The following is an 18,122-nucleotide window of genomic DNA, read 5'->3' as shown; positions in this document are numbered from 1 at the left end:
GAGTGAATGGAGGAGTCCATCACGAACATGAGCAGAGCCTTTGTGGAGGCGTTGGCGCATGAACGCATCACCACGGAAAGAATGGCAACCTCCGTGGAAAGGATGGCTATGGTAGAGGAGAGGATGGCTATGGCCATGGAGGAGCTAAGTTGCCAGAGTGTTGAAAACATGGTCATTGTTCAGAATAGACTGACATCTCGAGGAGCGATGGTCAGCTATTGAGCATAGAATCAATACCTTCATGGAAGTCCTCTGGAGTAGGACTTCCAGTGCAGAAACAGGTCCTCATGGCCCCCCTGGAGTGCGGCAAGATGCTGTCAAGCCACTTGCTAGCTCTGAAGGTGGGCTGACCCATGAGAGGGATGTTGGTGGCAGACAACAAGGAAGTTGGGGCTCCTCTCCAAGCGCTCACATGACCATGCCACTGCAAAGCCCTCGGTCAGAGCCCCACCAGAGTCCTCACCCAACTGAAATGGGCGTCTCAGCCCCTGCACAGCCGCAGGAGCAGCAGACTGTTACCGAGCCCTCACAGACTTGCAACCCCAGAGGACGCCTGCCAAAGGTGTCGAGACAGGAGCAGCAAGAAAGCGAGCAAGGGGCCTCCACATCTGCTGAAGCCACAGGGGAAGCACCACGTAGAAGCACGCGTAAGAGGAAGATAAAGCACAAGTAGTCACAACGGTAGTCATTTGGGTGTTCTGTTGTATTGTTTTTTGACAAGCCATCCTTGTAATTTTATGATACAGATTTGATGGCAAACTGTTGAAGTTGTGGCCTGTGTCATCTCGCAAATGAGACTTCCACATTGAGGGCTTAGGGCGACTTGCAATTGTCAGTATGGTGGTCAGAGTGATAGGAATCCGTAGGTTCTTGTCCATTATCGATGCTCTGGTAAGAAGGTGTGAGGCAAAAGTGTTTGATTGTGCAGGCTAAGCAAATCTGGCCAACATGAGTGCATCCCTTGCATCCCGGGCAGCAATGTGGTCGCGCTCTGGCGCCTTCTGGCCTGTGCAGCTTCAGGTGGGTGAGCAGCAGCTTGGCGCTCCCGTTGTTGGTGCTGCTGCTGTTCATGGTTCTGCTGCTGCCGCGGCTGGTCTTCGTCCAAATCTGATGTCCAGGAGGAAAGGAAATAAATGGTTCCCATGCTTCTGGTACATGCCTCAGTTGAGGAAGCGCTCAGTCAAGGTGGGGAGAGGGGTTTCCCAGGAGGTCACTCTGGAGATGGTGTCAGGCTCCAAACTTCCACAACAATGAGTAGGCCTGCTAAAAGTTCCCTCAGACCTGAGACAACAAAGTTCTGCGACCTGCAAATGATCATTGCTGAAAACTCCTTTTTAATGATGGAGCTGCAGCTGTTAGTAAGCAGTCCACTTGTGAGGCTGCCAGGATTAACTGGCATGTTCCAGAGGAGGCGTGCAGGATGGGGGAATGTGTTAAAATCAGAAAAACCTCTGAAAATGGGATTACTGAGGCAATTAACTTGTTGTTAAGGGCCTATCCCACCTCTTGGAGGCAGGAATGAAATGGAGTCTGAAACCCCGATTCTGGGAAAATTGCTCGGAGGAGGGATCAGAGCCATATGCCATTTTTTGCGAGTTTAACACCTCACACGCCTCCAATCCCGCTTCCTCGGGCCTGGCAAAATCCAGCCCAGAGTTAAAATTCCCCCTATTGTGTCAAACTGTTAAAACAAAGACTTGCAATATAAGAGGACTAACAGAAGTTGCTCCAAAAATGCTATAGTACCATTACCAGTAATTTTTATTTCAATATCATTTGTAGATTTGGTGTCGGTGCATTTTAGTTTAGTAGTACCAACATTTGATGCACGATGTCAAAAGTGCGTGTATTAACAGGGAACGACGGTGGCGTTAATCTTGTCCTTGTTCAGATTCAATAGAGACCTAGATGGTGTTTTTTCCCTCTTTGCTGTGCCTGTTTTCAAAGCCTGTTTTCCTTCTCCCAACTCGCTGCTCTGAGATTTTCTGAGTCTTCCAAATTGACAACGTTGGTCCTGTGCCTGTCCAGATAACTCTGATAATGCTGCAGGAGTGGTGCTCCCGGTCTCCTGCCTCGCTTTCCTCTTTGTGGAAGCCTTGGGCACCCTGACAGAGGGTTGCCTGAAGAAAGCTGGACCAAGATTTGCACCAGGGGCCCCTCGAACGGGAGGTCTGAGGGCAGCCCGAAGATCAAGCGGAAAGAAGCCGGTCTGACTTGATTTCATCTCCCTTTCCCCTCAGGATGATCTTCAGGCCTCGGGCCTTCCAGCTCCTGCTCTCCTAGATGCCAACAGGCAGTAGTGCGACCTCTGACCTGCGCTCCTATTTCCTGTCCTGTTTACTGATGCTCGGCCCGGCCAGGAGGAAGGCCTGCTCCAGGAGTGCGCCTGGGACATGCAAATGTTAAACGGCATGAAAACCACAGGCTCTGTTCCACTGACAAGCACAGCGTCCCGCAGACTAAAATCTACCCTAATTTATCACAGCAGATGTTAGAGTACCATTTTCCTAAAGTTCGGGCATAAGCTGGCCACTATGAACGGTGTTCATTTTGAATGTATCTTTGACGTGACTACAAATAATAACCGGAACAATTATCACCAGTTGATTCTGGAGCGAGGGAAAGAATAACTAATATTGGGAACAGTATTTGTCTAAAAAGCACCAGAATTTTTTTTTAGTTAATTACATTACGTACAGTATATTGGTTTTCTGTTGGACGGTAGGGAAAATAATTGTCTGAGGATAGAAAAACTTTGCCTTTAACTAACAGATGCAGGATTAACTTTGAGAATTGTAACACTCAACCACTTCCCCCAACCAAGCAAGGAATCAGTATTTAAAACAGCAAGGAAAAATCACCATTAAAAGAGATCAAAAACAGTCGCAATTAAGAATAAAAAGTCTCATAACTATGCACATTTCGTCACTTCCTACTAAATGGTCAAGGAGCCATTATCTCACCTGGTCAAATGTACATGGAGGTGATTTTGTCAATGGGGAGCTTTTGGAGGCGGGACTGCTGCTTGTCGGGTTGTAGCCCCGCCTCCATCGACTTGTGGCCAACCCACGCTATTTTCCCTTGATTGACCTTGTTAAGCCCGCCCAGCGGGCTTAGCAGGCCAATTAAGGGGAAGCCGGTTACAGAGAACGTCAGCGTATGACGTTTCAGCTGGCAAAAATTTTTGACAGATGAATTGTCATCGTTTGACAACTCTGAAGCTGTCAAACACTGACATTCTACAGGAAACTCTCTTTTAACCGGCACCTAAATATCCGGAAATCTCTCTTAACCGGCAAAATTCAGGAGTAGGTTCAGGTAAGTTTTACTATATATTAGTGGCCGTGTAACCAGGGTTCCTGGATCTGTGGCCGTGTAACCGGGGTTCCTGCACCTGTGGCCGTGCAACAGGGACTCCTGGATCTGTGGCCGTGTAACCGGGACTCCTGCACAAGTGCCGTGTAACCGGGGCTCCTGCACCTGTGGCCGTGCAACAGGGACTCCTGGATCTGTGGCCGTGTAACCGGGACTCCTGCACAAGTGCCGTGTAACCGGGGCTCCTGCACCTGTGGCCGTGTACGGGGTTCTCGTACCTTGGTAAGTATACCTCTCTGTAATCCGGACTTTTTGATCCAACCGGCACCACGCCGGTCCCGTCGGTGCCGGATAAAAAAGAGTTTCCTGTATGTTGTTTGATGAGTTCTTGTATTCAAGACTCATCAAACCTCTTTTGTGAGCAGAAATTAGATGGTTGTTGCATTGGAGAATGCAGCAGCCATCTGTCATCTCTGCCGGTGAGATGCGAGACTCTCCGCATCCCCAACTGTTGAAGCCTGCAGGAAGAAACAAAGGTAAGTAAACATTTTCTATCACTTTTCACTCACCTCACATACTCACCTCTCCACACTTGCACCCATCGCTCACCTCCACAGCGCACATTTGGACCCCTCCGACCCCCGCAGACCCACTGCTCACCTCGGTGATCCTGGCGGGGTTTTCCCCGACGTTGGGAAGCCCGCACCTCTGTTGGAAAAATGGGGATAATCCTCTTAACTGCCTGTTAACTACCTGTTAACAGGCAGTTAAGTGGCTGTAATCCCCTTCCCGCCTCCAGGAGACGGGACCTGGCGCGGGTCGGCTACCCGCCTCCCGGGACGATGGCACGGAGGCGGGATGGGTACCCGCCACCAGATTCTGCCATTTTCCCGGCAGTCCCGCCTCCAAACACACCTCCCCAGGGCTGGCAAGATCGCGCCCAATATATCACAAACACAATAATAAGTTGTTTACCTTTACGGTTTGCACTGTTCAAGTCGCAAATACGACACTGCGGGTTGCGTATTGGCCGCCCGGGAACATGTTCAACCAGCTTACAGTACATCTCGGGGCCATTTTCACCACAGGTTGCGTTGGTGGAGATTACAGCATTGCTGGCAAGATTCAGGATGGCTGGGAAAAGACCTGATGAAAAGAAAAGAAGAGTCAATCTTTAAACGGTTTGGGTCCGGGGGGAGGGGGGTCCAAGTCTCTAGCCAATATCAAACCACAGCTACAATCTATAATGATCTACGATGACATGCTTAACAGATGTAAAAACCTGGGGGTAAGGTACCCTCTGTTCACTATGTATAGGAGTTATGATTTTGTTAGAAATAGCAAACAAAGGATATCTTTACTAATGCATTTGTTACACATTGTACACATTTTGTTACACATAACAACCACCGTCATCTTTACCGTTTCCCTGACCTGGTTTTGAGAAAGATTGCAATTGTCTGGTTTAAAGTGGTCAATAGCCGTCTAGACACCAGAGAGGGAGTCACTTCTATAAACAGATAGAAAAATGTGAAACTCTTGTTGCTTCTTATTTCTCCAATTTTCTCTCTTCCTCTCCTATGGGCACAGTTTTATGGGTACAGTTCCATCGGTACAGCTCCACAGGCATAGCACTATCGGTACAGCTCCGTGAGCGCAGTTCTATGGGTGTTGTAATGTATTATCACATGGTTTGTCACATGGTTTAGTATGAGCATGCTCAGTTCGCTCTGGTCTAGTAAAGCAAGCTCATGAACTAGCAACTGGTGTCTCTGTCCTTCATTTGTTGTGCCACATATATTCCAGATGTCATCAGTACTCCTCTACCTCTGTCAGTGGGCATGAACAGACTACTTGATCAAGAGAGTTATCACAGACATTGCAGCCTTCATCCAACTATGATACCTGAGCACTAACCAACATAAGATCACTGGATAGTAATTAGAAGTGGGAACCCTGACTGGATTTTTCTCCTCCCAACCCAAGAACTTTGTGGCCAATTGCAACAAGTTCTAATGGAGCCCGAGCTGAGAACAACTAACTTCATACTGACCAGAGATTATGCGTCCTGGTCTGTATTGCTCAGTTCCACACTGGTCAATGCACTCACCACCAAACGTACTCTGGGAGAGTTCTACTTAGATTGCTTTTATTTTTTTTTTATTTCTTAACAAACAACCTGCCAGGAATGGTAATACTGAGGAACGGCAGTACTGTAAAAATGAACACTTTTCAAAGGAAAGTGTTACAATCACATCCAGAGTTGTTCCAACAACAACAACTTGTATTTATATAGCGCCTTTAACATAGTAAAACTTTCCGAGGAGCTTCACAGGAGTGTGATTAAGCAAAATTTGACACCGAGCCACACAAGGAGAAATTAGGGCAAATGACCAAAAGCTTGGTCAAAGAAGTAGGTTTTAAAGGAATGTCTTAAAAGGAGGAAAGAGAGGTAGAGAGGTTTAGGCAGGGAATTCCAGAGCTTAAGGCCTTGGCAGCTGAAGACACGACCACCAATGGTTGAGCGATTATAATCGGGGATGCTCAAGAGGCCAGAATTAGAGGAGCGCAGATATCTCAGAGGGTTGTGGGGCTGGAGGAGATTGCAGAGATAGGGAGGGGCAAGGCCATGGAGGGATTTGAAAACAAGGATGAGAATTTTAAAATCGAGGCGTTGCTTAACTGGGAGCCAATGTAGGTCGGCGAGCACAGGGGTGATGGGTGAATGGGACTTGGTGCAAGTGAGGACACGGGCAGACGAGTTTTGTATGACCTCAAGTTTATGGAGGGTAGAATGTGGGAGGCAGGCCAGGAGAACGAACAGTGCAAACACTTTGAGTTTACAGCTTTCCAACGAATCACAATGACATAGTCAGGAGGAGTAGGGAGTCACCCCTTCCACTCCAAATTAAATCAGCACCGCCCCCCAAAAAATAACTTAACATTGAATATCGCTGTTGGTACATTAGCCTCTCTGGAGTGATTCTTTTCCACATCCCTCACCTTCTGGATCAGACCCAACCAGCAACTTCACTAGTCTTACAGAAGGGTTCTTAGTTTATCTGACAATCTGAGACAAGTAAAATCTTCAACAGCCTTTGTTGATGAACCATGTAAAAGATTGGCCCAGAAATTCGGGTCTCCACGGGTGAGTACGCACGGGTTACTCACCCGTAGGCCCAATGGAAGTGCCGGTTTCCTGCATGCACTGCGCATGCGCAGGAAACCGGCACTTCCGTTCCCCTGAAAGAAGGGGTTCAGAGTTTGAACACGTGCGCAGGAGAGGCTGTGCGTGCGCATCAAACTTGCGTTTTTTTTGCCGGTTTTTCCGGGAGGGTAAGTCTGCAGAAGTTAAACATTTAAAAAGCAGTCGCAAGGCCTGCTTTTTACAAGGTAAGTGGTGAATTAATTAAAATTAAAACATTTTTTCCACAGGTTTATTATTTTTAAATACTTTAAAGGTAAGTTTATTTTTAGCCCTGTTAGAAAATAAAATTATTTTCAAAAATGTAAATTAGTTTAAAATAGTTATTTCATGTAATTTATAGTTTATTTTAAAAATGTGATTTAAAATTTTTTTTTTGAAGATTTAGTGATGTTTTGGGGCCCGTAGTATTTCTAAGTTTGACAGCCCTTCCTGTCAAACTTATGAATGAAGCATTCCCTGCTCCGATTGGCTCCCCATGGCCCACATGATCCCAGGGGACGCATCGAACTAACTGCGCCCCTGGGATACGCAAGCACTGCGCGCCAGCAGTTGGAGGAGCCCCAGGATCGGAATTCCACGGGGGCCCACAGCACAACGGCCGACGCACTAGGTAAGTGCAGGTCGGGGGCTTACACCCGCGGGAAGCCCCCGACCCGAATTTCTGGGCCATTGTATTATGCAAAAGTCACTGTTTATGCTGGCATCAAATTTTGTTTTGGTATTATATTCTACAACACTATACATTAAATACTGGATTGTATTCCGTGTTTCATAGAAATATTTAGTAGAAGGCTTGCATTTATATAGCGCCATTCACAACCTCAGAACGTGCCAAAGTACTTTACAGCCAATGAAGTACTTTTTGAAGTGCAGTCACTGTTGTAATGTAGGAAATGCGGTAGCTAATTTGCGCACAGTAAGCTCCCTCAAACAGCAATGTGATAATAACCAGATAATCTGTTTATTTTTTAATGATGTTGATTGAGGGATAAATATTGGCCAGGACACCGGGGATAACGTCCCTGCTCCTCTTCAAAACAGTGCCATGGGATCTTTTACATTCGCCTGAGAGCAGACGGGGCCTCGGTTTAACGCCTCATCTGAAAGAAGGCACCCCCGACAGTGCAGTGCTCCCTCGGCACTGCACTGGAGTGTCAGCCTAGATTTTTGTGCTCAAGCGTCTGGAGTGGGAATTCAACCCACACACAACCTTCTGACTCGGAGGTGAGAGTGCGACGAGCGTGATTCTCTTATACAAAAGGTACAACTAGACAAACACTTTGGTTAGAATGATGCATTTACTGTGCAACATTACTTGCTTCGTAGGGAACGATATGGAGTCCAGAAAACAATTTCTCCAGATTTGGACCCAGTTGGGACATTTTCTTTAACTGATTTAAGAGCAGGATGGTCTATGTTTGGATTTCACCGTAGTGCACAGCAGCAATGCAGTTCCCCATGGATATGCTGGTCAGCTTTCCTCAGTTGGTGCCACCCTCACACTTGGAGTGAGGAGGTTGGTGGTTTAAGCCCTACTTCAGGTAATAATCTAGGCTACCACTGCAGCGAGGGAGCACTGAGCGAGTGATCCATTATCAGATGAGACATTAAACCAGGATCCTGTAGGGCTGATTTTACCTTGCGAGGGTGGTGGTAAACAGGCGATAGCAGACTGGCCGCTGTTGTACATCCCGGGTGATTGTCCTTTCCGTGGAGTTCGGGGTGTATAACAGGCGACTGATCCGTTACTGCCCATCTTCCACCACCGCCAAAAGATAAATCAACTCTTCTGTGTATATTCAGATGGATGCTACGATTTTCCTGGTCTACTGGTCACATTTCTCCTTTAGCTAACAACATAGAACACAAACACTAGCTGACTGAGTATTCATCTCACTGCTGTCTGTGGAGTGTTGCTGGTGAAGTGCAACATCTATGTTACCCACACAACAAGTCACTGCACTCCAAAAGTGAAGTGTTTTGAGATGTTTTAACACCGTATACAGTAAATGCAACAGTATTAACCAGATGATACAAATGGTCGATAGGAATTTCCCAAAGGGATATAGATAGGTTAAGTGAGTGGGCAAAAATCTGGCAGATAAGAGTTTAACGTGGGAAAATGCGAAGTTATCCACTTTGGTAGGAAAAATAAAAAAGCAAATTATTATTTAAATGGGAGAGATTACAAAATGCTGAGGGATCTGGGGGTCCTTGTACATGAATCACAAAAGTTAGCATACTCCAGCAAAAATAGCAACAAGCTGACTGCTCAAACCATTGCTTGCAGCCTAAAACAGAGCATTGGCTACCAATCTTCAACTAAACCGGATTGTATAAAGATTCTGGAATTCGATAAATTAAAGCAACAGAGACTACACTGAGCCAGGCATGGCTAACTATCCTCATTGATATGATAGCAAAATACTGCAGATGCTGGAAATCCGAAATAACAACAGAAAATGCTGGAAAAACTCAGCAGGCCAGGCAACATCCGTGGAGAGAAATTGGAGTTGACGTTTCGGGTCGAAACCCTTTTTCAAAACTGGAAAGGAAATAAAATAGATCGAAGGCAGGGCTGCGATAGAACAAAAGAAGTAACAGAGACATTAAGAGGTATTCAAAACCAGACGAGATGGTAATAGGACAAGTGGAGACAAAAGATGGCTAGGATTAGGTGTGAAGTGTACTGGCAGGATGAGAGACAGCTGCCATGTGGGAGAGAGAAAAAAAGGAAAGGGGGGGGAAGGGAAGACCCAAAACAAAGGGGTAGAAAATATATAAGTAAAATTGTAATAGGGGCCGAGGTTATGATCTGAAATTGTTGAACTCGATATTGAGTCCGGAAGGCTGCAAAGTGCCTAATCGGAAGATGAGGTGCTGTTCCTCGAGTTTACGTTGAGCTTCCGTGGAACAATGCAAGAGGCCAAGGACGGTGAGGTCCGAGTGGGAATGGAGCGGTGAATTAAAATGACAGGCGACCAACTATCCTCATCATTCACTGTACAACAGTCCCCATTGTCTCAGAGAGAGTAACTAAAGAGAAACTGTTTCCAATGGTTGAAGGGTCGATAACCAGATGGCACAGATTTAAGGTGATTGGCAAAATAACCAGAGGCGAGATGAGGGAAAACGTGGAATGCACTGCCTGATAGGGTGGTGGATACAGATTCAATAGTAGCCTTCAAAAGGGAATTGGATAAATACTTGAAGGAGAAAAAATTGCAGGGGCATGGGGAAAGAGTGGGGGAGTGGGACTAACTCTGCGAAAGAGCCAGCACAGACTCGATGGGCCGAAGGGCCTCCTTCTGTGCTGTGCCGTTCTGTGATATCTATTTGCAGAGATGGATAATTACTTCCCCTGCAGCCTCCATCAGAAGGGAGGGCTCACTGGAACGTGACACTCCACTGTGCAATCAAAGGGGGAAATGCAGTCCTGGTAAACAGCGACAGCCAGCTCCTGACCGAACACACTCACTTTGCAATCTTGCAATTGTGCTCAGCTGAAAAGGTGAAGCAGCCACCACAGTCATCCCTCAGGGAATTCGCAAGAATCCACAAGGAATAACACGTTAATAGCTGTGCAAGAGGATATTCCATCTGGTGTTTTAACTGAAAGATTCTGCTTCTAGATATACATTTGTAGATGAACAAAGTGAGTGCAATCTAACTTGCAAAGTATACATGCTCAATTGGCAGTGTTTTAAATTGGATAAACACAATTCTTTTATCAAATAGATTGTCTTTTATGTGTTCATTTTAGCGAGACAGGACAGTTAAGTAAATCACATTTGTAAGCACTTACAAACAGAAAATACTAAATCTTCTCAAGCTACATTAAGTGGTTTCATCTAATTTTACTACTTGACAACACCATATAAATCTTTGAGACTTGTGGAATATATAACAATTGAACAGGTTTATCTCCCAGGAAATGGCATGGTTTATAAAAGAAAAAACAGCTTGTGTTTCAACCTCCCAATACACCTTGTCCATTATGCCCCAGAAAGCCCTGGACACAGTTAAGCGCTTCACTCAGAACTGCCTCCAGAGTTGGCACTCCACAATAGGTCAACAAGGTTTACATTCCGAAACACTGGGGACCTATAGCACAGATTCATCCCCTCCCCCATCGACCCACCCCTCACCCACATTGTCAGTTATGACCATTGTCCACAAAGGGGGCTGAAATGTCAGGTGTTTAAACAACAATTCCATTCACCACTGAAGACAAGCTTGATGCAGTGAATGAAGTGGAAAAGGGAAAAATACAAGTAACTGTCTCAAAGGGCCTGTATGTCACAGAGTCCGCATTCATGATTGGCTCACAGTCAAAGCCAATCGTCATCATTTTGTAGAGGATGCGGAATCTGCTGTTTGGAAAGAATGAACAAAACGGCAAGCAATGGTGTCCTGGACTTTGCTTTGTACATCTCGATTGCTCGTGGACATCAGCAGGGAAGGACTACTAATTTCTGAAGCAACGTTCCGGACGTTAACAGAAGAGCTCAAGAGGACTTAGGGGCTCATTCCATTTTAAGCCAGAACGGCTGCATCACTTTCAGAACTGCCATGCCACTGGCCGAACACTTAACTGTGGTGAAAGACATGTCTGTTGTTATCGAGTACTCAACAGAGTTGAAAACTGACCCCGGATGGTGGGTGTACAGGAAAGATTTAAATTGTAATGAAAACAGGCTGTGTTATGAGCTTTAGCCAGATAAGAGTTTCTTTATTAATTCAGATAAGCACAGCTCGCAGGCCCTTCAGGAGACTGAATGACAGAATGAACTATTCTCTTTCAACGAGATGGGAGACACATGTTCTAACTTATGTGTAGGTGTTGGGGGTGGGGGGGGGGGGGGAGATCAGAACAGTATTGCCTTGTGTACATATGACTACGTCTGTCACTTCCAACAATAGCAAAACAATGTTTGAAAGGCAGTGGCAATCTTTGAAAACTGGTTATTTTGATAGATTGTACCCAAAGCCCATCATTATCTTTGAAAGAAATGATTAGATCAGAAGGCCATCCTGCTCCAAGACACACTTTGCGTATTAGAGCAGAAAGGCTGATCACAAGTGATGGATAAATGAAAAGCAATCTACTTACTGGAGAATAAACAAACGGCACCCCCTGGACCAGGGGTTAATTAGGATGTGTTTGTGACAGGTCTCTTTGAATCTATTAGAACTAGTAACAGCAAGGTGACAAAATTCCAATGAAGTTGGTTCAACTGACAAAAGAAATGTGTTTATTCTCCGTGGCAATGAATGCTTGGCCATTATGTCGATCAAACCATCAAGCGTACCTTTTCTGTGGAACGTGATCAGGATTCAACATAAAAAGTCACCTCTCCTGCCGTGGCCTTCAGAATAGAAACATAGAAGATAGGAGCAGGAGTAGGCCATTCGGCCCCTCGAGCCTGCTCCACCATTTAATGAGATCATGGCTGATCATCCAAATTCAGTACCCTGTCCCTGATTTCTCCCCATATCCCTTTAGCCTTAAGAAATATATCCAACTCCTTCTTGAATATATTTAATGAATTGGCCTCCACTGCCTTCTGTGGTAGAGAATTCCACAGGTTCACCACTCTCTGGGTGAAGAAATTCCTCCTCATCTCTGTCCTAAATGGCTTACCCCTTATCCTTAGACTGTGATCCCTGGTTCTGGACTCCCCCGCCATCGGGAACATCCTTCCTGCATCTAGTCTGTCTAGTCCTGTTAGAATTCTATAAGCTTCAATGAGATAATAATGCAGGGCCACTGCTGGTGCCTGGGGTAGCAGCAGGAACGGACTCAAGCAGTCCAAGGGAGAAGGCCTTCCTCACCCTCTGATCTGCTTACCTGTTGATGGGCTCGGTCTCAGCCACAGCCTTCATAAAATGAACTGGCCCAGTCTTGGGGACACTGCGGTCACTTTAACGGCGCCTCGTGCCTCTTCGGGTGCCGCAGCACTGATCTGCTTCAGCGCAGTGTTGATTATTCTGCAGGGGGCGGGGGGAGGGTGGGTGTCTCCTGCTCGCTGGCCGGAATCTCGCCCGGAGCCCAGCAAGAATAAAAATGACCGCCACCCCCCTCCCCCACCACTCTGACCCAGGAATCTGGGACGGTATCATGGCAGAGTCGGTGTGGTGGGCAGAAGGCTCACCCTAACTCTGTAGGGGGGAATGGGGGGGGTGAGATCAGGAAAATACAGCAGGGACTCCAGGGCAGGTAAGTAACATTGGCCATTTTAACTGCCCACCCGCCCAGTGTCCGCCAGGCAGGAAGGGATAAAAAAATCAATGTTCCCTTTTAGCTGTGCAGCATCGCAGCTCTCTGGACCTCACACACAGCTGGCTTTTCAATGGAGAAAACCGCACATGTGTTGAATGGACAGCGCAGCCCTTTAAAGGGGCCACGCACCCCCCAAAAAAAAAATCAACGGGAACACTGGTTAAAATCACCCCCAAGGAATTGCGGAACTGCTGCTGTTGGTTTGAATTGCTTTTTGAAATAATGAATCCTGGATCCTTGGCTATATATAAAATATATATTAAAACAATGGACTTTTTGATTCAAATTTCTGTCAAAAGGTTTACATCGGATCGGTTTATGCATCAAACATTGGATGCAATATACATTGCCGAGCACAAATTATAATATTCAAAAAGTTTAGTTTAACTTTTTGCATAAAATTGAAAAAGCATACTACAAGCAGAAAATATTGTAACCTCCATGACTCCTTCAAAGAATAAACTAGTAATATAGCACCAGGACTGTCTAGATTATTGCAGTATTTATCAGTACCTTTAAAACCAAACTTTTACACGCACAAGACATAATCCCTGGAGCAAATGAATCTTTTTTGCTGGTCCCCGTATCTGAGCTTATTTTCACCAAAGGTTGTGTTAGCGGTCGGTTGCTATTAAACAGCAGAATAAGCAACAACAACTGCCTTAAGGATTTCTTTACAGATCCCTAAACTAAAGCAAAGCAAAAAAAGTTCCACTGATCACCCAGGTCGATCTATACCAACCCAACTACCACAACAACTTGCATTTATATAGCACCTTTAATGGAGTAACACAGACACAGAGAAGACTGGTATGGATTACATTAGACGAGCAGCCACAGAGCGCGAGAGAACCGCCATTTCCCAACTGTTAGCAGCAAATGAGGCGGAGCTGGTGAATGCAATAGGGGTTGATAAAGATACATAATAGATTTTTAAGAAGGCTTTATATGCTGGCTGACAGCAAATAGTAGATGTAACTTAGAAGGCCAACAAAAATACACTAAAAAGGATACCAGCAATGCACTATGGCAACAGAAGACTAACAATTTTGTTCAAAACAGAAACATGCGATTTTTTAATGTCCATTTGGCTGGATTCTTAAGATCTTGAAAAGGCAATCTGTACAACGTCTCCTTTGTCTATTTTGGTGGGCTCCATTAGTTTTTCTTTCTTTGCCAATTTCCTGCCGAGCTCCTCCTGAAAGGCATCAATTCCTGCTGGACTACAATTGCGAGGCTGCTGGGCACCAACGTTCCCCTCTAATTATTTTTGGTGCACGGTCCCTTTAAATTTGTTGCGCGGTTTGTTTTCCAGCGTTAGCAGCTGGTGAGCGGCCTGCGTGGGACCTCCGGATTGGTGCACGGCTGCGCACCTTGGCCGGGGGGTGGGGCATTGCTGGGCATCTTCCAGTGTCTCACCCAAATAGCCAATTTTCACTGTTTCTTCAACTAGACATTAAAAAAAAAAATCACACATTTCTGTTTGAATATTTCCAATCCGGTTTCCGCCTCTACCACAGTACCAAAACAGTCCTAACCAAACTCACAAACGACATCCTTGGTGATTGTGACCGTGTTGCCTTTAACATGGTCGTCCACACCATCCTCCTCCAGCGCCTCTCCTCTGTTGTCCAGCTCAGGGGGACTGCCCTCGCTTGTTTCTACTCTTGCCTCCCCAATAGTAGCTACAGCATCTGCAATAATGGCTTCTCTGCCTGCCCCTGCACAGTTACCTCCAGAGTTTATCCTTTGTCCTTTCCTCTTCTGCCCCTTGGTGATATCATCTATAGACATGGGGTCAGCTTCCACATGTACGCTGACAATACACAGTTCTACCTCTCCACCACCTCTCTTAACCCCTCTACGGCCTCTGTGCTTGTCCCGCATGCAGTCGTCAATGGACCTCAATTTCCTCCGGTTTAACATTGGGAAGACAGAAGCCATCGCCTTCAGCCCCGCCACAAATGCTGTGCCCTTACCACTAATTCCACTGCCCTCCCCAACTATTGTCTCAGGCTGAACCAAACTGTTTGCAACCTCGCCATCATATTCAACTCCAAACTGACCATCCGACCCCGTAACCTCTCCAATACCAATAACCACCTATTTCCACTTCCGCAACATTGTCCACTTCCCACCCCTACTGCTATTGAAACCCTCATCCATGCCTTTGTCACCACCAGACTCAACTATTCCAATGCTCAACTGTCCAGCCTCCCACCCTCTGTACACTTCAACCCATTCACAACTCTGCTACCCATATCCTACCCTCACCAAGTCCTGCTAACCAATCACACTTGTCCCCTCTAGCCTACCAGAGCCTCAAATTTAAAATTCTCATCTTTGTGTTTAAATCCTTTTATGGCTTTGCCCCCTGCCCTTTTATGTAACCTCCTCCAGTCCTACAACCCCCATCTCAGAATGCTCTGTTCCTGTGACTCCTTTCCTCCCTCTGTCCCACCAATGGCGGCCATGTCTTCAACTACCTACCGACCACGCTTTGGAATCCCCTCAGTGTACTGCTCCACCTCCCTCTCTTCCTTTAAGACTCTCCTTAAAGCCCACATCTTTGACTCACCCCATCCTAATTTCTCACCTTTGCTTGGTTTCCACTTTTTTCTGATTATGCCTCTGTGAAGCACCTTGGGATGTTTTTCTATGTTAAAGGCACTATATAAATGCAAGTTGTTGTTATTGTAGTGCGAGCCTAAAATGCAACTGCCAGCTGACTATTTGACCATCCTGCCCGATAGCGATGACCGTTCACTTGCCAGCAAGATCACAGGACTGCAAATGAGAAAAGAAAGACTTGCATTTATATAGCGCCTTTCATGACCTCAGGACTTCCCAAAGCGCTTTACAGCCAATGAAGTACTTTTGGTGTGTAGTCACTGTTGTAATGTGGGAAAGGCGGCAGCCAATTTGCACACAGCAAGCTCCCACAAACAGCAATGTGATAATGACCAGATAATCTATGATGTTGATTGAGGGATAAATATTGGCCAGGACACGAGGGAATAACTCCTCCTGCTCCTCTTCGAAATAGTGACAAGGGATCTTTTACGTCCACCTGGGAAAGCAGACGGGGCCTCGGTTTAATGACTCATGTGAACGACGGCACCTCAGACAGTGTGGCGCTCCCTCAGCACTGCACCAGAGCGTCAGCCCAGATTTTTGTGCTGCAGTTCCATGGTGGGACTTGAACCCACAACCTTCTGACATCAAAGGCAAGAGTGCTACCCACTGAGCCACAACTGAACAAGAACTCTGACTGATTTTCTCCTTCCTAGCCCATAATTGCTGAAGGACACTGCACTGCTGTTACTGGTTGGGATGAGCTAACTCAGGCCAGGAATTGAATTTGAGACCTTCCGTTCTGTGTGACTCAGTTACATGCTGGCTCTACAAATCAGCCATTGGGATTATTGTTTATTCATTTTCTTCAAGGAAAAACTGAGCATAATAAATTTAGAGGTAGTGCCAATGAAAGTGATAACTTAACAGTGACGTCAAAATTGAAAGTTGTGTACGGGAGAGGGTAAAGGATACATCACTAACAGAGCTTTCTCATTGAGCAATTTTTTAATTCGAGTTATCCAAGCTAAGCTCTAGGCCCGGAATTTACTTAAGGGTTCCGCTGGACGCCTGTCACAGCTCCGGTGGCAGTCCACCAGAACCAATCGGAAAAGGCAGGGGTCCAGGACTTCCCCGTCTGCCTTGTAAGAGGCAGAACCTCCGTCCACCCTTTACAAGAGCAATGACACCAAGGAGGCTGAGTTGGTGAGCAAGGCTCGTCTGTGCTCAGAAGGGACCCTGGGTATTACTGAAGGCCCGTACGCCAAGAGATGAGGTGCATCACCGCCCACTGTCCACAACTGGGAGGGGTCCAGGCCCGGGAAACCGCCTGGATCGCTGAAGAATGGTTATTTTTTTTTTAGTGTTGGCTCCCACTCACAGCGAGATAATGGGGTCTTGCGGGAAGGGGCTTGGGCAGTTCCTCCTCCCCATCAGTAATGGGCAGGTGTTAAGATTTTCTGGCCACCTGGGGGCAGGCAGGTGCTGGAAATGACATTGTGGTGGTGCGGCTACCCACTGACCCCATGCAAGTAAAGTCCCCTCCCACTGGCCCCACAAACTCCGTCAGGGGCAGGGGCATGATCCTGGTGTACTCTTTTGGTTGGGTACACACTAAAACAAATAAACTGTAACTAATAAAACTTTAAGTGAAACTTAACAAATTAAATTAAAATTTTGTTGGCCGGGGTGATGATGCACGCCAGTCCCCGGTCGCGGAAGGCATCGAGCGTGCCGGCGGACACCGCGCGCTCCATCTCCAGGGCCACCAGGGCGCGAACGTGGCCGCGGAAGAGAGGCAGGCAGTCGGGCCAAACGACCCCCTCGACCGCCCGCTGCCTGGACCAGATAATGGCCACTTTGATGATCCTGGTGTAACCACCGGGACTGTGGCCCATTAATGCTCTGGTTGTTTTCCTATGCCTGCCACTGCCTCACAGTGAAAAAAAAAATCCTATTAGCACCAATTTATTGCGAGACTAACTCTTGTAGAAGAGTAATATTTTATCAAGCAGCCAAGAGACGGATTGAGCAGAAACAAATCAGCTCCTCAGTCTTAAAAAATTGCATTATAGAAGTTTTTTTATTAAATGGTTTTCTAAAGGCTTTCTTTAATTAATTTTGTATTTCAGTTTTTCATCCTATTCTTTTCCTGGCTCTTAAGAACTGGTTCAAGGCTCCAAGAACATTTTCCACTCTCGAATATTTCACACAAACGCCAATCATGTGCATACCTAGGCAATGATTGTTTGACTATAGGGAGGGGAAACGAGAGGTTCACAGCTGAGGCGCATTTAGGGTGATTGAGTAGTTGGTGGAAAAGTTTTCTGTCCGTGTAGTTAAGCTCCAGTCAATGTGTTGAAGGTGGGACTTGGGCCAAGGTCTGTGTAAGCAGTCTCTGATTTTAAGTAAAATGCAAAAATAATAATTATTTAGTAATGTTAAAGAAACAACACTGTATATTTGAATGAAAACAGGATCAAATCAAATGATGTTGCTAAGTTACCATGCAGTGGGCAAGATCACTTGCACCAGGCAGACCAACTCCTAATAACAACTTTGGATGTAAAATGTTAATTGTTTCCTACTTTCAATTTGGGCGGAATTACTGAATCAATGGTTAAATAGGTTGTGGCACAGAGATTTCTTCCAAACTGATTTGCAGTTCGTCGACCCGCCAATCCAACCAAGCATTCCTCAACGTCCAGCTGATGCACAATCTGAATGCGTGAAAATCCATTG

General features: G+C 46.1%; 1 protein-coding gene across 1 annotated transcript in view; it reads right to left on the bottom strand.

Moving 5' to 3' along the window:
- lama1 (laminin, alpha 1) overlaps positions 1–18,122 on the bottom strand; it is a 406,389-nt gene that overhangs the window by 326,849 nt on the left and 61,418 nt on the right. The window contains exon 2 of the mRNA XM_085992396.1: positions 4,291–4,461. Coding sequence (XP_085848522.1) covers positions 4,291–4,461 — 171 coding nt within the window. The remainder of the gene's footprint in view (positions 1–4,290; positions 4,462–18,122) is intronic.

Source organism: Somniosus microcephalus, chromosome 7 (genome assembly GCF_052327205.1).
Source record: "Somniosus microcephalus isolate GS21.2 chromosome 7, FLI_Smic_1.0, whole genome shotgun sequence".
Classification (NCBI taxonomy): Eukaryota; Metazoa; Chordata; class Chondrichthyes; order Squaliformes; family Somniosidae; genus Somniosus; species Somniosus microcephalus.
This window is presented reverse-complemented; position numbering and strand designations above follow the sequence as displayed.